Below are 22,177 nucleotides of genomic sequence, written 5' to 3'. Positions count from 1 at the left end.
GGTATCACCATTCAGTTGTTTTAACACTGGAGTATGATGACAAAGGATCATTTATTCGGGAAAGGTCACTAATCCACGGCCACAAAATAACATTGCCATACAATTATATCAAATTATGTCCGTGTAATTCAATGATTTTGGATCGCATTGTTATTATATTTATTGCTAAAACAACACCACGCACAGATGTGCCATTAAACTGAAAGGTGAATTCTGATTAATTTCGCATATGCTTGTAATCGTGCTTATTGGCTTGCCAAGACTTGCTTCCTTACTTGGTCTTACTTCCGCTTAAGCTGTAGGGAAAGTGCAGCACAATCCGCGCGCCAATGATATCACTGCTGGGGAAAATTGATTCGCAAACATGGCTGCTATTAATGCGATAGGACAAATAATTCTTTGCTGTCTCTTTTTACCGTCAGTAAGAGGTAAGGAATACCATAAGTAGTAAAATTCGGCTGTCATACAGCACGCTGGGCTAATGGAGACATAATAAGGCACAAATACGAAATCTTATCATAAGCTATTGTTATGACTACTAGCTGAAACGAGAGCCACCCCTTCAAAATGCTAAACCTTTGATACTTATAAATTTAAGAAAAAATTACATGTAGGCATTTGCAATCAAACCAAGGCCATGTGTCTGTCTGATAACCAACATACTAATGCATGTGAACTTAGCGTAAATGAAAAGTGAAGTTGAAGAAGACACAAGACACAACCAGTGCAGAGCTGTATATAGATATGTATTTTAACCTATTCTGACTCGTCCCCAGTCGTCTTTTGAGTCGGTCTTGAGTCGACTGCTCAACACGGAGGAGCTTCCGATTTCATAACAAAACATAACTGCTTTGTGACCGTCTCGTGTCCTTTATAATTATAAACCCGTCGGGGAGAAGGAAGGCGTTGTATGACACTAAGCATCCTAAGGGGTGGTTGACGGTTGAATTGGCAACAGTATTCGATGTCAAACGTTCGTAGTTGCTACATTACTCGTTTTTTTTTTTTTTTTTCTTGAGATTTCAAGTAAGTTTCATATGTAGTTCTATCTGGTGCGTGATTCTTCTTCCGGCAATGCACCTCCAGAAATAGATTTTCGTACCTTAATTTTGATTTCTTTTTTGATTTACGACGATCACTTCCGTTAACCTCCACCCCCCCCCCCCCATCCCCCAGCACACCCCCCCCCCCCCCCAGGCCAACCAAGCTATAACAAACAGAAGCCCTCCAGCAACTTTATTAGTTTCGACAAAGAAAGCAAGCAGATCATTCATGCCTCATACGTCACAGTACATGGCGCTATAGCAAACAAACAAACAAACAAACAGATAAACAAACTAAAATCAAACAAAAAAATAATCAAATAATCTATATCCAGGGTCTTAAACGGGCTTAGGGCTCCAGGGCTTCCCATCACTCCGGCCCCCAATCCGCCTACGAAAAAACACTTTGGGGCTTTGATTAGTAAACAAATGTAAGTAAAAGAGTAGGAAAGTATAAAATGTTAATGTATTCCAGTCTTGTTAAGGTGTACATGAAATAACGGCTAAAGTATGTTAATATATCAAACATATTGTCCGGGCCTCGCAGGTGCTGTATGTAGAGACCCACCAGCAATCAGAAACGGTCAAGTGCGGACCGAATCTAAAGCAGGCAACATTACGGCTTATTACACTTGCAACAAAGGATTCGTCAACGTCGGAGGGGAAAAACTATTTTGCCTGCCATCTGGAAAATGGAAGAAAACAAAGATCAAATGCGGTAGGTAGCAACACCATCTTGGGCGTAAGTAAGTAATGCCATCTGCTTTTCCAGAACATTGTTCACTGATTTAGTGTGCTACTTGGACGAAGTAGACAGCGAATTATCATGAATTCGTCACATAATATTTAAATCGCTCTCTTTTCTTATTCTTAGTGACGCGTTCCTAGTTCATAAATGTAATTGACTGCAAGTGCCACAATTGCTGCCTCATCAAATTTGCTAAGTCATAACATTAACTGTATTATCTCGGTCACGAGATCTGACCATTTATGGAACACAAAGCCGTTTCTGTTTAATGGGACGCTTACATGAACATCAATAACAAAAAGGTTTATGGCAGAAAGAGACGTAATGTTTTCATTCCATTTACACATTATCATTCTATTTAGTTCCAGCTTGTCAGCCACCAGCAATTCCACCCAATGCTGTCATTACAAAGCCAAAATCACAGTACACCAAAGGAGACCTGGTATGGTACAGCTGTAAACCAGGATATCGGCGTCTGGCTGGACTTGTTTTTGTAAAGTGCTTAGGAGGAACCTGGACGAAGGTGACATTTAAATGTGTTGGTGAGTATGCGTGCTAAATAGGTTCACTCAAGAGCAAACAATATTTTGATTTTTGGGAAGCTACGAAGTGTCACTTGTGCATAAAGTTGACAAAACGTCCTTCTGATATCAGCAACTACAAACTATGCATACAATCAACTCTCTCTCCGCCCTCTTAACGGACACCTCCAAGACGGACACCCGTGATGGTCCCTACCGTTTTTCGCGTCCTGTACCAACTCCCCCTATACCACACCTCTCTACGGACAACGGACACTTATTGATGTCCCAGTTGTGGTTGTTAAGCGTTGATGGGCTCCTCTTAAGAGCGACTAAACAGACTCAAATCAGACGTGTGTGTATTCATTGTGCTAGGTTAGCATATTACTGAAATTCTGGTGTCATGTTTCCTCACTCTACAATTTGTTGCTCTTCTATTAGTGTGTCGGCCACTTAACTTAGGTCATCCCCACAGGAGGCGGTCGGCGTTGATAACAGCCCAACTTGGTGTCAACTACTCATTACCTTACCATTCTCATGATTTCAAAACTTAATTAAATGACCAATATTTTTATACTTAATAAAAACTTTATTTACCCTGAAGGGCCAATTTCCATACATTAATATACTCCCTCTTTTCCTTCACTTCCCTCCCTTCCCTTTTTCTTTCCTTCACAGACATTTCAAAGTCGGAGTCTGCTCAGTAAAACATTTTGAGAGGTAACTTATCAAAAAACGAGCCCCCCCCCCTCCAACTCCCCGTAATATAGCTTACATTATTTTTTAAAACGTTGAAGCGAACGAAGAAAGAAGCCAGATAATAAAAGCTCCTTACAAAAGCTGTATTTATTTTTAGTATCAAAAGATTGCAAAAGTCCAGAAGTTCCCGAAAATGGAGAAAAATTTGGCAGCGAATTCTCCGTTGGCAAAAGAGTGAGTTATACTTGCGATACTGGGTTTGTCCTCCAAGGATCAATAGTAATCGAATGTTTGAAAAATAGAACATGGAGCGCAGAAGTGCCACTTTGCAAAGGTAAAGACAAAATAGGACATGCTCTCTTGGTAAAAATATGATGCTTATAAAATATATCTTAAAGATAACGTAACATGAATGAAAAATTGCCTGAGTACAGTCTTAGTACACATAAGTAATTGGTACGCACACCGTGAGTCTTGATACGTTTCCACGACAACGATTAGCTTAAAATATTGCAGATTCATGTTTGTTTCTGTTCAATTATTCAGAATACGTTTCACTTTAAAAGATTCAGTGTTATCAAGATCTCCATAGTCCCGTCTCACCCATTTGCCGTTGTTGTCGAAGAAGAATCAGAGGGAAATTTATAGTACATGTCTTAGGGGATCACTCTTTGGGAATAATTTGTTACTAGTCTTAAAATGTATGACACGTTTCTTACTCTTATATTATATATTACTGTCTCTCCTTTTCTTAGTTGTTGACTGTGGAAGCCTACCAGATCCTGCCCATGGAAGGAAAACAAGGGAAACAAAAACCACGTTTGGTGGCAGAGCTGATTTCATTTGTAAAAAGAAACGATATTCTCTGATCGGGAGTAGGAGCAGGCTTTGTCAAGCTGATGGTAAATGGAGTGGTACGACAGCTGTTTGTAAAGGTATACATAAAGCATAACATATATTTCTTTGGTAAAGCATGGGTATGATTGTTTTGATTTTAGACTTATAAATAACAAATGGTTAAGTCTGTGTCCGAGCCAAGTGGCCCATACAGCCGGGCTTATCCCGGCCGTTCCGTAGCATTAAGCGACTAGGAGTATTGCTACTCCCCCCTGGATGGGATGCTAGTCCATCGCAGGGTTACCCCCCAGCAGTAAATTCGCCGGTACCCATTTATACACCTGGGCGGAGAGAGGCACTATGAGAGTTAAGTGTCTTGCCCGAGAACACAACGCAGCGGCCCGGCCAGGCCTCGAACCCTAAATAAATAACAAAACACGGGGTTTATAATGTTTTTTTTTTTTTTTTTTTTTTTTTTTCATTTTTGGTTAGGTTGTCTGTTTTGCTATTTTTGTTTCCAATCAATTTTGTTTTTCTTGCATTTGCCACAACAGAAACACAAAAACAATCTTAGTGTCTGCCCCTGAATCCAACACCCTCATTCTCTAGACAAGAAACGGTGTTGAAGAGCCAAAACCATCACTTTGAAAGAACGTTCTTCTGTAGTACGGCAGATTTAATTGTACGTTAACGTCTATTTTAAACATTAGAAAAGTACGGTGTCACTATTTTTCTATTTTTTCACATGCCCTTTACTATTACGGCCTTCCATCAACAAAGAATTTTACTGCCAGCTACTGCATTTAAATATAAGTTCTGTATGAGACACTAAATGATCCTAAAACCTAATTCCATATAGCTCCTTGTAGTGATCCCGGAAAGCCAACCGGTGGACGACGAATCGGAAACAACTTTAGGCATCGCAAACAGGTGACTTTCCGCTGTTCCAAATCTCTGAAGATTCAAGGGCCAAGAAGGATCATTTGTTTTGATGGAACTTGGAGTGACAGGAAACCTAAGTGTCTGCCTCCGTCCCAGGTCAAAGGTAAATAAACGTTTCAAATTTGTATACACGAATTCTAGAAAAACTATTTACATCTCTACATCCACATCTACATTATTTTGTGAGATGGTGGAGACTAGAAGGACACATCACGGATTGTAAAATGATAGACAATAAAGTTATTTCATTGTTAAATAATAAACGCCTCGGCCATCGCCTCGGAATATTGTTTTTTGCCTAGCCAACTATTCTCCCTCCTGCATTTAAGCCTAAAGCCCATTATTAGCTAGGGCGGTGCATAATTATCTGACTTATATCCTTCGTTTCGACACGACTATACTAATAAGTTATTATTTTTAGATTATTCAGAATGCGGTATGCGGAGTAAAAGTCGCCGTTCTCGGATGGTTGGTGGTGTTGAAAGCGTCCACGGAATGTGGCCCTGGCAAGCTGGCCTATATCGACTTGACCAAACGATTGGTAAGATTAAAGTGGAGTCCCGATTTATTGAACGTCAAAGGGAAACGCAAATTGTTTCGAGAGCTCAAGGGGTCTGGGGGTAAAGTTGTAATGTGAGTCGTAAACAAGTAGTTAATGTAAAGGGAGTTACATCGTGTAGCACGGACTTGCAATGTGGCGTTCCCCAAGGATCAGTGCTGGGGCCTATATTATATCTGCTGTACACGTCCCCGATTGGTGATATTGTTAGAGCTCATGGTCTGTCACATCATTTCTATGCTGACGACTCCCAGCTATACTGTTCTTTCAAGCTTCGAGATCATGCGACCTCAGTTGAAGCAATCGAATCCTGTTTAAATGACATTGATGCATGGATGCTTGCAAACATGCTAAAGCTGAATAGGGAGAAAACAGAGCTTCTAGTAATAGGACCAAAGAACAAAATTACACCACCTATTGAGGGTATCCATGTGGCCGGCGAATACATTGAAGTCTCTAGTAACGTCAGAAATATAGGAGTAACTTTTGATACTCACATGAACTTAGAAAAACATGTTATAAACACCTGCAAGACAGCTTTTTATCACTTACGCAATATAGCGAGGATACGGAACTGTCTTTCTCAGGATGAAGCAGAAATACTTGTTCATGCGTTTATTTCATCCAAGTTGGACTTCTGTAATGCACTACTTTATGGCCTACCACAATCAGTGCTGGATAGGCTTCAATACGTTCAAAACTGCTCAGCAAGACTGGTGTCAAAAACGTCAAGATCAGAACATATAACACCTGTTCTTCGTAGATTACATTGGCTCCCAATCCGGCAACGAATCAAATATAAGATACTACTTCTTACGTATAAAGCGCTGAATGGCATGGCACCACAATACTTAATTGATCTACTCCAGCACTATACACCGACCAGGCAACTTAGATCATCATCAATGAATCTGTTGGTTGTACCGAAAACAAACTTGAAGTCTTATGGAGAACGATCTTTTAAAGTTGCTGCCCCCAGACTGTGGAATGCGCTTCCAAAGAAACTTAAACTTACTAAATCACTTGACGTTTTTAAAAAAGAACTTAAAACATTGCTTTTTAGAGAGGCCTTTTTATATTAACATCATTTTATTTTTTAATCCAAAATAAATTGTAAATTACTTAATTAATATTTTACTTTTTAAAATTATCAAGACTTAGAGAGGCCTTTTTATATTAATCATATTTTATTTTTATTTTTTTTAAACTCAAAAATCTTACTTTTTAACATTGTCAAGCGGCCTTGAACGTATGGAAAGGGCGCTATACAAATGATTATTATTATTATTATTATTATTATTATTATTATTATTATTATTATTATTAATGTTTCACTGAGTAAAGCAAAACCAAGGGAAACAAGTTTTGGTTCAAGTAATCGGCTTCGGGATTCCATTGTATACAGTAGTCAAAAAGGTGTTTTCAAAATCGGTGCAAAATATAAAACAGCTGAACTTGCCTATGATTAGAGTTTACCATGTCTAGGTATTTCTTTACGTAGTACAGGATAACATGTGATCTGAATACTGTGCTGGGGTTGGTTTGCACCCTCATGAATAGATAATGAATTTTACAAAGGACGTTACTGATCTAGTGTTAGAGTTTGCCCATGTAGGCCACGAGCAGTCCATTTTATGGTCATAAGTCACCGGCAAAGCAAGAAGCGAAATAGTGGGCAGGCTGAATTATTCTCGATCCTTTGAATTCTCTTCTGATCGTTGATTTTTTTTGGATATACCTTGCCAGGTAAAAAACAGTTTCTCTGTGGTGCAGCCCTGATTGCTCGTCAGTGGATTGTCACCGCTGCACACTGCTTCATGTACAGACACGCAGATGACCACGTCAAACAACCTCTCACCTCCCCGCCAGAAATGTAAGTTACAGTGCGTTGACAATATTGTCAGCCTCGTGGGCCAGGCATGGGGCCTCAGCTTATAAAAATATTGGCCTTCTTCGTAGTCTATGGAACCCCCTACAGTAGAACTATGGTGTAAAAGGTTTATATCACGTGACCGCTGGCGCGCCAAAAACTTCTATGGCTGATTTAACTGAGAGATATTTGTGACATTTCGCGCGCTAATAGTGATCCTGAATACTTGTTCAGGTGCTTTGAATTACATTCTTTTTTCTTATTTTGTACTATTTTATATCTGTCCGTTAGCAATTGCACAGCAATAATCATACGTTAAACAGATTTTAATTGGTATCAATTACCATTTTGTCTTCCTCAGGTACAAGATCGTGGTTGGTGATAGGGCGCGCGACATCGAAGAAGACTCGCAGCGTACATTATTTGCGACTAGAATAATATTGCACCCTCGATACCATGACGACTTTAAAGAGAACGATATTGCTTTGGTCAGATTATCCACCAAAGTGACACTTACACGATATGTTAGAAAAGTTTGTCTCCCGGAGTCAGCAAATAGCTCGATATATGACGATATCGTAACTAAAGGAAGTCAAGGATTTGTTGCCGGTTGGGGATCCACGCAAGTGCTGAACCCGGGAGAGACGGCAGATGCAGATAATTCCTCATCTACAGTTTTAAATTCCGCTCAGTTCCATGTTCAGGACACAGAATTGTGCCGAAATTCCACCGACTATCATTTTAACGAGTCCTTAAAATTCTGCGCAGGTAGCGACAGACATGGTGTCGGCCCATGTACAGGCGATAGCGGAGGTCCATTTGTTATAAAAATGCTCCATGGTGGCGCAAGGAAATGGGTTGCTGTAGGCCTTGTTAGCTGGGGGGAGGGGTGTGGTATTTACGGTCGATATACATTTTACACCAAACTAGCGCCTTATGTTAATTGGATCAGTAAGCATACAAGTAGATGAGTGAGAATAAATTTGAAATCGTTTTACATTACCAATCTGAAAGAAAAAAAAGTCGCAAGAAATACGCTCTAAATGTTTGAGGAACTTTAATTTAAACTAACAGCTATTTTAAAAGCTTTAAACTATTAATCGAGTCGTTACGACTAGGCATCACCGATAATAAAATAAATAATGAAAGGACAGTTATATCAGAGATTTCTCTTAAATAAATGGAGTTTGGAGCAGTGGCCATCTTAATTCCACACGTAGCCAAAATCCAACTAACCATGTAACTTACCGACGAAACCAACCAATCAACAAATAAAATACAAACAAATAGACAGAAAAACAAAGAAAACACAACTCGGTGGGATTGGTTTCCAAAATCTCCCTGTTGCTCTACCAACGCAACAGAGAAACCAGGCAGAACACAGCTGTGGCGTGAAAGGAAAAGCGCGCTTGTGAAGTCAGTCCTGCCTCGCCCCGAAGTGCCGATCGGCCGGACGGTTAAGGCGGAAAAAACAGGCAGCGCGGGGGATTGATGGGTAACATCAAGCCCACAACGCCAACCGAGCCGTGCACGAACAAGGAGGAGGACGCCTGGGGACGAGGCAGAGGTCAGTCTGTCAACTTTCACCTACTCTCGCCTTGTTTCCATTTTCGCGCGGATAAGACAATTTTAATTAAGAAGCGAGCATTTAATTACAGAGGACGCCTCTTCGTACCAGTATCCCAGTCAACAGAAGTGACCACACTCATTAAGAAACGAAAAGAGATTTATTGGAACAAAACGCAACGGATTGCTGAAGAAACCTATTCTAATAAGCTGCCTTTTTACAAATAACAACTCATATCTACACTGATGTGGCTAAGGAACGCAGCTACATAACTTTTCTTCCCTTTTAACTTATTTGTATCGCAAAGACCACCAGTAAAAAATATATTTTTACTGGCAAAAAGTTAAAATATATTTACTTCTAATAAAGTCATAGTATATGATTACATTTACATTTATTACTTGCTATGCCTAACTGACTATCCCCTTAAAATAACGGTACGTCCGAACGACTATTTAAAAAACAACTACTTTGGTTTCTTGCGGGCACATCTCATAGTGGGTACGGGGCATTTTGCTAGCTAGCTGACCCATTTTTCGATGTTTATATCTTTAGGAAAACCTTCTTAGTAAACAGGTAATATGCTATAAGAACCCAGAGAGCTGTGCCGGTCATGCTCATGGCTAGCTTCTCTCCGTGAGTGCCGTACTCATCCATCTCCCAGCTGAAGGGAAAGTGTCTCCACAGAATACCATGGCCCACGTAAACAAGGATGGCGTTCATACCTAGGACGAGAATTCATTTGTCAAATGCAAAGCACAAAACGTTACACAGCATCAAAAATTGGGATTAACGTAAAATTAAAGGTGGTTAAAGCTGGTGTAAAGTTGATTATCCAACTTTACACAATCAATTAGATGTTGTTAAAGGTGGTTAAACCGACCTGTACGCTACCGTGTGTAAAAGTGATTAAAAGTTGGTGCAAAGAAGTCACATTACCCTGCTTTTACACTTGAGTGTAAAACGGCATAAAAGTCAGCTTAAAAAAGGTAAAGTGAGAGTCAAGCTGATTAAATTTCAGATTTACTCCAGCTTTACTTGAGCTTTACACCACCGTAAAAATATGTTTATGGAAACAACTTGGAATTAGTTAGCGATGGTCAGGTTCCTAGACTGATCATAACTTTCTGCTGTTTTCCTCAGTTAGTTACTATTTTTTTTAAGACGAAGAAGATAACATGTATGCAAGTGAACGGCATAACCTAATCTTAAACGGATTCGTCCTTACGATACATTACAGATTCCAAAACATGGAAGACCATGAACTTTAAAAATTGTAGTAGATATAAGCCAAGACATCATTCTCCAGTCACGATATGTAATTGTGATAGTCTAGGATTGGTTCACATGTTTAGGATCCAACGCAAGAGGCGCAACGCAAGAAGCTAGCTCGCGAGAGATGATACGGGCCTGTATCAACACCGACTCTGCAGTCACTCTCTTCGTAAAGACGCAAGCTTACTTCTTAGTCAAACAGGGTGTGGCTTCCATAACAAACTAATTACTGACCCTCCTAATATCCTATTGCTTTCTCTCTCTCTGAAATATATCGACAATTGCAGCCACGAACCAAAACATCAGTGTGGAAGCGATTTCAATCGCTGATGTAATGCAAAGAGAAAAAAATAAGTGGCTCTACTTGGGATGAGTGCAGCGATTCATATAAAGCACTAATCCTGCATTGTTACCTGGGTAAAAGAATGGTGCACCACTCCACCAATCAAGGACATCTGTCAGAAGATAGCAAATGGCAAAAAGGAAGAAAGAGGTTGCTCCCGTGGCAAAGATGAACGACACTGACCTAGGGAAAAATATCAGAGGCTTTCAATTTACTGCTAGTTGATAATCCCGGATTTACTCAAAAAATCATCCGTTGTGAGCTTATAGTAGTTGTTATCGTTCAGTTCGATGTGCTACCAGTTGCAAAAATTAGTTTGGAACGGTATAGCAAATCCCGGTAAACTTACAAGACAATAATGGTGTTTGAAAATTCCATCCTTTCCATTCAAAGTCGCTTTTAGCCATTAAAGAACTATAACTTTTATTAGTATAATTTCCAGAGGTGAATTCAATTCTGATTGGTTGAAAAGCTAGGAATATTTAACAAATATTCTATGAGTCCGCGTTGGATACGAAGTGGTAAATAGCCAACGAGGCGCGAAGCGCCGAGTTGGCTATAACGACTCGTATCCAACAAGGGCGAATAGAATAATTGTTTTATTAAATTCTTCTTTAACCCTTTTCAGACTGAATATTTTTTAGGCAGAAAATGGTTCTCAGGGCTACGAAACAAAATGCTTTTATCAAGGAGTACAGTCTACAGTAATATACAGATGTTATATATGGTTAGAAAGCTTATAAAATTCTGAACATTTTTTGATCCAAAACATAAACAAATTATTTATATTCGTTTCCATGGTGACCGATAAACATACATAATTTATGCAAATATGCAAATTAAAATCAAAACTTTTAGGTTTGAACGAATTTTCTCAAGATGTTTTGCAATTTTTTCTAGGCAATGTATACATCAACAAAAAGGCTATTTATAAGCTATTCATTTAGCACAATCATTTAGCCAACAGCGATTTCCTATATACAAAATAATGTGACTTTCACTCTAGTATAACATAGGGAGAAACACGTGGTAGCAGCTCCGAGGACAGCTTCCAGAGAGCTTCGAATCGAATCTGACAATTTAACTTGGCCAAAATGTTCAAACAACCATTTTTAAACTTCGTCTAAGACATTAAAGAAAATATACAATGAATTCTTAGCTCTATCTACTCTTCTAGCAGCGAAGGCCTGTGACATGAAGGCAAAGGTTGAATCGATCCTTCAGAAAAAGTTCCTTCTCACGAAATAAATGAACAACGAGCCAGATGCAGTTTCCACGATCGTCAAAATCGTCTTTCAAGCTTTCTTCGTCCTCAAGATAACTTCTAGCCCACAAAACCATTTCTAAAGCTTGATCAGTATTAAAATAATCTAGCGCCATGTCTTTCCACAGATGTAAACAAACGTAGAGCGACGAAAGCGAAGAGAAATTTGAAATTTTCTTAAAAGCAAACTGGCCGACGCCAGTGTTTATGTAATTGGATAACCGCTGTATAGTTTTCCCCAGCACTGCAGCTTTATACAAGCACAATTTACCTGTGTAGGGGACGGAAAAATGTTTTGACTCTGAAGGGGTCAAATTCGACCCCACTCGTCCGAAAAGGGTTAAGTCTAAATCGACTGGACATTTCATTTTGATGTAAACGAAGTGATAGTGTGAGGAGGCGGGAAAATTTGTGGCGCGGTGTTCACTTCTTGAGTTGAATGAAACACGAGAGGAAAGCGAGCGAAGGCGGAGTTTTCTTCCCAAGATTTTTATCTAACAATCTTCTCTAAAGTCTTCTTTATATCCTGGAAATTGTGACAACGGTTAAGATTTACGGGATGATCCGAAGCAAAAGCTTTTCTGGAAACTACACGTCTTGTGCAAGTCGAACGAAGCCAGTGTTTACATTGTACGGCTGTCATCAAGACTGCTATATTATTTGAAGCGAAATTGAACTCAAAGCGGAACAGATTTATTGAAGGACAAGACCAAGATTGAAAGGTAATAAACTTTACAGAAGTGCTGAGCCTAATTTTATGACGAACACTGAATGAAACTGTGTCAGTTTGCCGTTCTTTCGTAAATTATTTGCTGCTTTTCTACTTTATTCACTCGCTCTTCTTGTTCGTTTACAAGTACGTATTATTAATTAAACTTCTCTCATCAATCCTTTTGTTTTGCGTAGTTAAATTTTACTATGGCATTTCTGTGGTTTTGTAGGCACCGCTGATTATCTGCTGTTTTCAACCATTTTTTTCTGATGAAAGTGTCGCTTCCCGCAGAAAAATTTTACGCTGAGCGGCACTTGCCGCACTCATTTCCCATATAAGGTCAAACATAGGTATACGAGCTGGTTACCGGGATTCAGTGAACCAATCAGAAAGCTAGAAATGCAATATCCGAGCTTGAGAATTTAATAAGTCGCATTATTAAATTTTCAGCCACGGATATTGCATTTCTAGCATTCTGATTGGTTCACTCAATCCCGGTTGTCAGCTCGTATACCTTAGTTTGACCTTATTTGGAAAATGATTGCGTTACTGTTGCCAAACTAAAATTTTTCTGCGGGAAGCGACAGTTCCATCAAAAAAATGGTTTTGAACAGCAAATTTTGCGAGCTTTATGAACAAGAAATAATTTGCGGTGCCTACAAAAACCAAAGAAAGAACGGCAAACTGACACAGTTTCATTCAGTGAACGTCATAAAACTAGGCTCAGCACTTCAGTAAAGTTTGTTACCTTTAAATCTTGGTTTTGTCCTTTCATACTTTAATAAACCTGTTCCACTTTGAGCTCAATTTTGCTTCAAATAATATAGCAGTCTTGATGACAGCCGTGGAGCCGTAAAGAAGTACAATGTAAACACTTGCTTCGTTCGACTTGCACAAGACTTGTAATTTCCAGAAAAGGTTTTGCTTCGGATCTTCTCGTAAATCTTAACTGTTGTCACAATTTCAATGATATTTAGACGACTTTAGAGGGGGTTGTTTGAGGAAAATCTTCTGAAGAAACTCTCTTGCTCGCTTTCCTCGTATGTTTCATTCAACTCAAGAAGTGAACACCGCGCCAGAAATTTTCGCGCCTCCTCACACTATCACTTCGTTTACATCAAAATGAAATGTCCATTCGATTTTAACTTGAGAAGAATTTAATAAAACAATTATTCCATTCGCCCTTGTTGGATACGAGTCGTTATAGCCAACTCGGCGCTTCGCGCCTCGTTGGCTATTTACCACCTCGTATCCAACGCGGACTCATGGAATAATTGTTAAATATTCACCGCGCTAGGCGGTGAATATTGCATCTGAAGGTTTGGCTACTCAGCCATGCCACGTTTGTCATCCAGGCCAGTGAACATGGCGGCATTTTTCTCATTTAAAATAAATCACTCCAAATCCTGGATATTTGAAACACTGAGATGGTTTCAAGGCATTATAATTTATCGTAAACATGGTGGCTTTAGAGATCGCACACGGCCATGTACTCAGTCTCGATCAGTCAGATTGACTGTCAAAACAATATTTAGTTCCCTTCTCACTAGAGCAAGAAATTTTCGAGAAGATTCACGTACACAATTGCTCAGAAGTCACCAACGATTAAACAAAGGTACCGGATATCTATATTTTTCGTAGTGTCAAATAAAAAGAGTTTTGCTGCGTAGCACTCAATTGTTACAATAAGTGTTCAATAAAGTGTTCTTGGAGTGCAAAATAGTTTTTTTTTTTTTAAAAAAAAAACCAGACGTTTCGGGGAAACCCCTTCATCAGTGTAAATGTGATGTCTTAAAAAGAAACGCTTGATCGTAGCTTGATATTTTTCGTAGTGTTTGTTTTGTTCCGTTTTATTGCTAAAACTTGAGTGTAAATTTATTATGATTTCAATCGATGAATTAAACTGGTTTACACGTATGCAAGCGAGCACTTCTGTTTGTTGTTTTTGTGTTTTCTATTGTTATTTTGCAGTTGTTGATATTCACCTTTGAAAATTATACTAAAATAATTATTCGCCTCAGGCGAAGTGATTATTGAAAGAGTTAGAGCGGTTTTCACTTGAGTGTCGAAAGTAATTTGCGTTTGCTTTGGTTTTGAGTTCACTACGCTTAGTGATTGGTTTAAAAATTTCGCGCCACTTTCTCGGCCAATCAGGAGTAAAACCAAAACCAATCATGACTCGCTCGCGCACGTTTTCCCGCGCTTCGTGCCAACTACATGTATTTGTTTCGAGTTTTGATTGGTTCACTGGATTGTCTGTGATCTTTGTGATTGGCCAGAGTAATTACTTTGGTTTTGGTTTTACGACACTCAAGTGAAAAACCGCTCTATTGTACGGTTCTTACCATAAGTTTTTGTTGATTGGTATGATGCCTTCATCCCTGGTTGCCCCACACAAGCCAATTGTGATTGCAGTCTAAAATGTTCACCAACAGAGGAAAGAAAGTGATTTGAACCATATGTTATTTAGTATTGTTCCTTCCATTGATACTCGTATCAATAGATGATCGATTAAACTTACCAGAATCACTGCCCAAATCATCCATCTGATGAGCCTTGGCTTATGCTTGGAGTGGATTGACAAAATATGACCAGCCTTGAATTAAAAGGAAATAAAACATTGATTCCGTTTAAAGCGTTCTCCTTTGCGAGCGGTAGTTGGCATATCAATCCGACACAAATCGGGATCCGGTATCTCTAGCCGGTCAAGCTACTAGGAGTAGCCACCTTTCCCTGTATGCGATACTACTCAACCAGAGTTTTTTTTTTTTTTGCAAATCATTTTGTCAAGTTGCACTGCCAATGCGCATTTACCAATTTGTGTACATGCACATATATGGAGACTTTTGTGTGTGTCACAATCCGTTAACTTCATCATTGCTAAAAAAAAATCCTGAAACTTCTCAGAATATCATATTTATTCATATATTTTCACATGCCGCCATCGTTCCTTTACGAAACTTGATATGACTACAGGAGGCATGGGCTATATAAAATGTAGACTTGCCACAAGTCGAACTCACGAGTTTTCCCAGTAAATATTTTCTTGATTTTTGTCTTCAAAGTGCACAAAACTGTAGGTTTTGGACTGCAATCCTTTAGAGTTTCTACTAAAACAATGCGCCTCGTTGACTATTCGCTCATAGAAAACTCGGGCTCGTAGTCTAATTGTTAGTTATGACCCAAGATTACTTTCCTTGGATGTACGACACAATGCAAAATTTTTACCTGAACTCCAAAGAAAACCAGGACGATTGAAGTAACGCATCCTAGGATACCCTCTGGATCAAATGGAAGGGTGGTCTTATAGAGAATCTGTCAAAGTATAAACATGCATACAAGTATGAACTAAACCACGTAACATAAGTGCAAATGACGTTAAAGGAGCTCTGTCACGCGGATTTCGCAGATTTTGGGTGTAAACTATTCTGAAATTAGCGGCATGCAACTTAACCCATAAAAAATATTATCTTTGGACGTTTAAATAAAGATATAACCATAGAATTCAAGCTTCGACTATAAATATCGATTTTTTTGAAGACGCGCGGAAACAACTTGAAAAAGTAAGCCTTACTTTTTAAAGTGCAATCCGTTTCCATCTGAGCCGTCCGCAGCCAAAGATGCTCGTAAACAGTTTCAGTGCTCTAATATGGCAATTTTTAATAAAAATGGACTATTAAGTTTAGGTTCCTGCCACACAAATATAAATTTTGGCCGTTCAAAAATCTGGTAAAATCCTGGACATAGTCCCTTTAAACAGTGATGATTTGTAGTGGTTTGGATGAAGAGATTCGATAGAAAACATTTACCTTAATTGTTGGCCACCTGTAAAGATGCTTTCCCAAGGCGATTCTGTCGATATATCCAGCCATTCCTCCGGTGCAGTTAAACGCGTCTGGGTATCCCTCCCCGAGGCCGCCTGGTCCAGTGTAACCCCTGCAATTGGGTAAAAGTAAAATGAAGCTGACGGCAAAATGAAGGGTCTCCTCCACAGACTTTATTGTGTGCTTTTAATAATAGCCTTCATCAGTCAAGGATGTATTTCTTGTATAGATAGTAAAAAAGAAAGGATGCCACTCCCTTTACAAGTCCAAGTATTGACAGTATGAAAGAGTGATCTTGGATAAACGTGATACAGTACGTGGAATCCCAGTATCTCGAACCCTCGAGTTTTCCCTCCCGATACAGTAAAAAACCGCGAGTATTTTGTTTTTCAATTTAGCCTAAACAGGTTCTTACATAAAGGGTTATTCACACAAATTTAGGCTAATTAGGTTCTTAATAGGTTCTTAATTTCTGAAGAAAAAAATCAATGTTGTTATAGAGATTTAAGTGGTATTGGGCCTTTTTCTTACATAAAATTTGCATACATTAAATTTGCATACCATGTCAAAGTAAAAGCAATAATCATGTCAAAATGAAGCAATAACCATATCATATTTTCCCAAAAGTAAAGATTTTTAACTGAATTTTAGAAATTAAGAACCTGTTTTCAAATTTTAGGCTAAATAGGTTCTTATAAAAATGGTATCTAACTTGCAAATTTTAGCCTAAGAGGTTCTTAAATGTTAGATTATTACTCGCGGGATTTTACTGTAACTCGAACCAAAAGCAGTTTCTCTTCGCTCAGTCGAGCCAGAGTTAATAGAGGGAGACTGGTTAAGAAAATCGGCACACATCAAAAGACGAACTCTTTGTTTTGATTTATGGCATGTCACGTGATCGCGAAGTTATTATTAGTAACTATTAACTCTGGTCGAGCACTGCCGTTTTACTCCCGTTTTTTCGAACCAATCATCGTTTCCCTTACAGGTTTGAAAAATCGGGATTCAACTGTATAACGCTTGCTTCATAGCCTGATAATAAACAAGCTCCCACTCACTTTGGGCATCCCGGTACATCCACTCCAAAGGTGAGAGCAAGGAATGCGGCGAGTAACATGAGTGCAAAGATCCACTGCTTCCACAAGCCATACACGTCGCGGAACACATGCCACCAACGTCCCTATAACAAGGAAAAGACAGCAAACACACGAAAGGACGTGTTAAAAATATCATTACAGAAAATTCGTCAGCTTTCTTGAGCCTGCGCCCCACCATTTCAGTCTTCCTCAGTCTTGTCAGGGAGATTCCATGCACGACTTTCGCTCAGTCACAACAACAACAACAACAACAACAACAACGCCCATGTGCCATCAAAAGATGTACCCCATCTCATTTTTGGTGTTCATTATCAAGACAAAAATGGATTGTTTGATTATAGCCAACTGGTTAGCCTCCTGCCAGTTAGGGTTTTTAACAAGTTTATGTTCGATTTGCAATATTTGTTTACTTATTTACAGTGTCCACAATTAGCACAACAGTGCTAAATACATTGACACTTAAATAAAGTTAAGTTATGACATTTAAATAAAGTTAAAGTTTATTTATTTATACTTTTGTTTAGTCATACTGCCTGGCTCGCATCTTGTCATCTTCCTCAAAATGCAAAACCGGTAGGCGAAGAGCATTAGTAGTAATATGAGTTGATTAGATTCCTTGAAAAGATGTCTCTTCACTGGGCTACAAAACTGTCACTTTCTTAATAAAATGTGTAAAGCGTGAAGTTCCGCGCAAACGTAGCGAGCACACTTAATTTCTCAGACAAGCTTTGATAGTCGTACCTCTGTTAAGGTGAACTATCGTCCTGGCAGTCCATCCGTCCAGGGCATCCTGCGATACCGCCTGACGCTTGCAATAGTCATTATTTACTTAATTTGCTACCAGTGAATATGCTTTTGATTGATGCAATTCGCACTTTATCCAAAAGTTAACGCGGATTTATCTATTTTGTACCTTTTGTTCGCGGTTATCCATTGGACCCAGGAGCAACTGCATCATTGCAACAAACAGGTAACAAACTCCGAATCTCTGCAGAACCCCTGGGATTCTATAGAACTCAAGATTACCATCTGAGGAAAAAAGTTATTAAGTCAGACATAATATAAAGCAGTCCGGGTATATATATCAATCTTCATACAAGAATCTCTCAAGCAAGCCTAGTTTGCGTTAAGTCTGAAAACAATCATGACTTTTCACCAATTTATAAAAAAAATCCCTCGATCTAGGTAAAAACAAAAGTCATAAAAACATGTTGACCTCAAATCACGAGGCCCCATAAGGGGGGTCCGAATATCCCGTATCCCATTAATTTTTGGCCTAAATATCCCGTATCCCATTAATTCCCATAAGTTCGATATCCCACAATCTGTTTTCTTAATATCCCGTATCCCTATAATTTTTCTCTGAAATATCCCGTATCCCTATAATTTTTTCCCCAAATATCCCGTATCCCTAAAACCCTAATGGGGCCTCAATCATCGTTTAACCCTCGGACGTACAAGGGGGGGGGGGGGGGGGGGGGGGGGGGGGGGTGGATGCCACCCCCCCCCCCCCATGAGGTTTTTTCCAAATTTTGAGAAAAAGATTTACTCTACAGTACTGAAACTTTTAGTAGCTGTTCATTCATCCTTTGCCGAAATTTTGATATGTCAACCATGTGTCAATGATATTTGACGTTGCCATGGCAACGTCATAAATACAGGCAGGTCTTGCTAAAAATCGTCATTTTTAACATTTTTCTTTATTTTTTCCAGTTTTTTTAAACAGAATTGCACCATTTGTTTATTTCAACATTCCATAAGCATTCTGACTTGATTTTGCATCAATTTCCGTTATTTTTTGACTTTCTAAGAAAATGTTAAAATCCAAGATGGCGGATCCAAGATGGCGGCTCTAATGACGTCACGTGACGTCATATGACGTCACAGCCAATTAAAATTATGCCATCTTGTAGAGTAAGCTACGGGCTTTCTTCTGAGAGCAAAATAATTTCGCTACGCCTTAATATAACAAAAACTCCGGGGAGGGGTTCCATCCACCCCCCCTTGTACGATGGTGGGGGTATGAGTTTGCTTGTACGTCCGAGGGATAAGTGTGGTTTATGGGAAACTTCGAATATTTCAAAATCTATTTTAAAATCTGCTTCGACTGCAAGTCGGTTTTTACAGGGCGTTATTTGTTATCAAAGGTCTATATATTAAAATGAGCATCGTTTTTATGTCGAGCTTTGAGCTCAAACTATTACTTACAGTTGCTAGTAAATAGACCAAGTCCGAAGAGGATAATGCTTCGTTTAATGATCTTATATACGATCTTGAGCTTGCTTGTTTTTCGGCGCCTCAAGGAACGGAAAGATAAAGTGATGGAAACACCCATGATCCAGATAAACCTAGAATAAACAAAATCACCATTAAAAAAAAAGAAAAAAAAAGGATAAACATATATTTTTTTCATTTGCAGTTTATTAATGTTTGGTAGTTCTTTGATTTGTAATCGTTTTTGGTTTGTTTGTTTGTTTGTTTTTTTTGCTGTTTTTTGCTGAACTCGTTGTTGTTGTTACTGTTGTTTTTGTCGTAGTTGTTGTTGTTGCTGCTGTTGTTGTTGATGTTGTTTTCATTGTTCATGTTGTCACATTATGTATATTAGGCCAAATGTTGTCGTTAAAGCAAGTGCTCGTGTGCAAATGCAACGGAATATTACGCTGAATCGGTTAAGCAAGAACCTACCATGGAAAGACAAGATCGGCAACCAGCAGTCCTATATTTAAAAAAAGAAAAGAAAATTGTTGTTAAAAAGATAATATGGATAAATTTAACCTCTCTAGTTTTTATATGTGGTGTGTCGGAAACTCGTAGCCAGAAGAAGTAAGGCGAGCTTTTTTTATTTATACACCTGATTAACCTCTCTAGTTTTTAAATGTGGTGTGTCGGAAACTCGTAGCCAGAAGAAGTAAGGCGAGCTTTTTTTATTTATACACCTGATTATATTAAGCAAAGTATTATTTTTTTTCTCGTTTTGAAAGCGTCTTTCAAATTCGTTTGGCACAGAAAATCAAAATATATATTTCCAATGTTAACGCTTTGCGTATTTTATACCTACCACGGTTGACAAGCTGCCTTAATTTACTTACCATTCCACACAGCGTGTCCGAAAAAGTAATATCCACCGCCTCCATAGTTTGCAAATATCATCAGCGTTATAGCAATCCTATACAAACAAGACAAGAAAAGACAACATGTGAAGATAATGATAAAAACAACAACAATAATAACAAAAAAATTTGGTAACCCGCATTATGCTTAAAACGCCGATAATTTAACGTTATTTACATTTGTCTGTACATTAAGAGAAATGAATGACACAAGGTAGACATATTTTTAAAAATTCATGCATTAAGCCACAAAAGCGGTTAAAACGTGGGTTTTGCTTGCATTGAAACTTTTGCAGCATTGCATTATAACCAGAACAAAATGCGTTTGTAACTTACCCTCGGAAAGTGTCCAGAGACTTTAGCCTTTTCTTTGCCTTTTGTTGCGCCTGAAGAATGAAAAAAAGGTGTTTTGTTTGCGGTAACAAACTCCCCCGCTTTGAAAAAGGACTTTATAGCTTTTTTATGGCGTCATGGCTCCGTAAGCGGGGCCTCTTCCTTATCAAATCCTCCATTCTTAATATGATATTTGAACAGACTGGGAGTTGTTGCAACGATAAAACAATTGTGTAACGCGCGAGAGTGAAGGAGAGGAGAGGAGAGGACTGTTTACCTCGGGTTCTTGTGGAGGTTGCTGTTCTCTATCTACTGTATTTGATATTTCCATTCTTAATTTGATCTTTGAAGAGACTGGGAGTTGTTGCAACGATAAAACAATTGTGTAACGCGCGAGAGTGAAGGAGAGGAGAGGAGAGGACTGTTTACCTCGGGTTCTTGTGGAGGTTGCTGTTCTCCATCTACTGTAACTTTCTGTAGATACAGAAATTAATAAATCAATCAGTCATTTTAATTGCTGATTTTCCCATCTTTTAAGACTTGTTTGCTTTAAATTATATTCTGAAATACACCTTGGTTTAATATGTGAATTACGAAAATCAAATAACGTTTAAAAAAATTGCTGATAGTGACAAACAAAACCCTGACTAAAACTGGACACGTTAAACATTACATATATCATACCATTTCCGCGTTCTCGCCAGCTTCCTCATTATCGTTCTGTAACAGACAAAGTCGATATAGCATGATAAAGTGTAATTCCCTGTAAATCTGGTAACTAATTTGTAAACTAACATAACTTACTATTAAACCTTTTAGTGTACAGGAACACTGATTTAATAATTTGATACTCTATTTACAGCCTTTCTTGATTATTTTGTCGATCCTGTTGTTTTTCTTCAAAGGCCCCGCAAGAAATAACACAATGCTAGTCGACGGGTTTTGTATTTACAAACTTTTTGTTATGTGGGAATGAGAAAAGTAGCTGTACATGCATGTGCGCGCTGTGATTGGTTTAATCCATTAATCATCTCTATGGGATTGTAGGTAATATTTTGAACGTTTAATTTATGCCCTTATTGCCATGCCATAGTTATAGAAAAACGTCTGGAAGTTTGAGAGAAATTGAACTGTCCTATTCTTCTACTTACGGTGTTAATGTAACTCTAATGAGAGACGGAGAAGCCGTACTTTCCACTTTATTACTAGTTTGTCAACATCTAGCTTCAATATTACATACCTCGTTAACTATGTCAGACTCCTTTTTCTTGCATTTAGCTATGCACTTTCTGAAAAAATTGAAAAATAACAAGTTTGTACGCACCTTGTTATTAATTACAAAAACTATCTCAACTATAAATTACCTGATTACACTTAATACTATTTAATTATCAACCTTCTGAAATTAATCATTTTCCTCAAACGATACCATG

At 38.6% G+C, this 22,177-nt stretch overlaps 2 protein-coding genes and 1 long non-coding RNA gene across 5 annotated transcripts in view; 2 read left to right on the top strand and 1 right to left on the bottom strand.

The window, feature by feature from the left end:
* The window catches only part of LOC144633468 (uncharacterized), a 70,670-nt gene that overhangs the window by 41,333 nt on the left and 7,160 nt on the right, over window positions 1–22,177 (top strand). The window lies entirely within an intron of this gene.
* Window positions 185–9,171, top strand: LOC144633241 (mannan-binding lectin serine protease 1-like). Of its 2 annotated transcripts, XR_013567016.1 has the most exons (10): window positions 185–428; window positions 1,591–1,761; window positions 2,154–2,333; window positions 3,169–3,345; window positions 3,767–3,946; window positions 4,708–4,893; window positions 5,212–5,331; window positions 7,096–7,222; window positions 7,581–8,635; window positions 8,843–9,171. XR_013567016.1 is itself a non-coding variant. In XM_078492075.1 (9 exons), the coding sequence occupies exons 1-9, from the start codon at window positions 365–367 to the stop codon at window positions 8,188–8,190; spliced, it is 1,815 nt and encodes a 604-aa protein (XP_078348201.1). In that variant the 5' UTR covers window positions 185–364; the 3' UTR covers window positions 8,191–9,171. The 2 variants fall into 2 exon arrangements, 1 of the variants encoding a protein (XP_078348201.1); XM_078492075.1 differs by having other exon boundaries at window positions 7,581–9,171.
* The window catches only part of LOC144633252 (heparan-alpha-glucosaminide N-acetyltransferase-like), a 25,910-nt gene continuing 12,800 nt past the window's right edge, over window positions 9,068–22,177 (bottom strand). The window contains exons 6-21 of one of the 2 annotated variants that reach the window (XR_013567018.1): window positions 21,985–22,033; window positions 21,429–21,464; window positions 21,174–21,218; window positions 20,748–20,797; window positions 20,391–20,467; window positions 19,987–20,017; window positions 19,510–19,649; window positions 18,215–18,330; window positions 17,263–17,384; window positions 16,190–16,316; window positions 15,609–15,695; window positions 14,902–14,976; window positions 14,726–14,796; window positions 10,475–10,587; window positions 9,223–9,511; window positions 9,068–9,190 (exon numbers count right to left, since the gene is read on the bottom strand). Coding sequence is in view for 1 of the 2 variants with exons in the window: in XM_078492092.1 (XP_078348218.1) it covers window positions 9,330–9,511; window positions 10,475–10,587; window positions 14,726–14,796; window positions 14,902–14,976; window positions 15,609–15,695; window positions 16,190–16,316; window positions 17,263–17,384; window positions 18,215–18,330; window positions 19,510–19,649; window positions 19,987–20,017; window positions 20,391–20,467; window positions 20,748–20,797; window positions 21,174–21,218; window positions 21,429–21,464; window positions 21,985–22,033 (1,321 nt within the window). In the remaining variant the exon portion in view is untranslated. Of the gene's footprint in view, window positions 9,512–10,474; window positions 10,588–14,725; window positions 14,797–14,901; window positions 14,977–15,608; window positions 15,696–16,189; window positions 16,317–17,262; window positions 17,385–18,214; window positions 18,331–19,509; window positions 19,650–19,986; window positions 20,018–20,390; window positions 20,468–20,747; window positions 20,798–21,173; window positions 21,219–21,428; window positions 21,465–21,984; window positions 22,034–22,177 lie in introns of both variants that reach the window. The other variant, XM_078492092.1, reaches the window with a different exon arrangement.

Source organism: Oculina patagonica, chromosome 1, assembly GCF_052425735.1.
Source record: "Oculina patagonica isolate OP01 chromosome 1, crgOcupat, whole genome shotgun sequence".
NCBI lineage: Eukaryota > Metazoa > Cnidaria > Anthozoa > Scleractinia > Oculinidae > Oculina > Oculina patagonica.
This window is presented reverse-complemented; position numbering and strand designations above follow the sequence as displayed.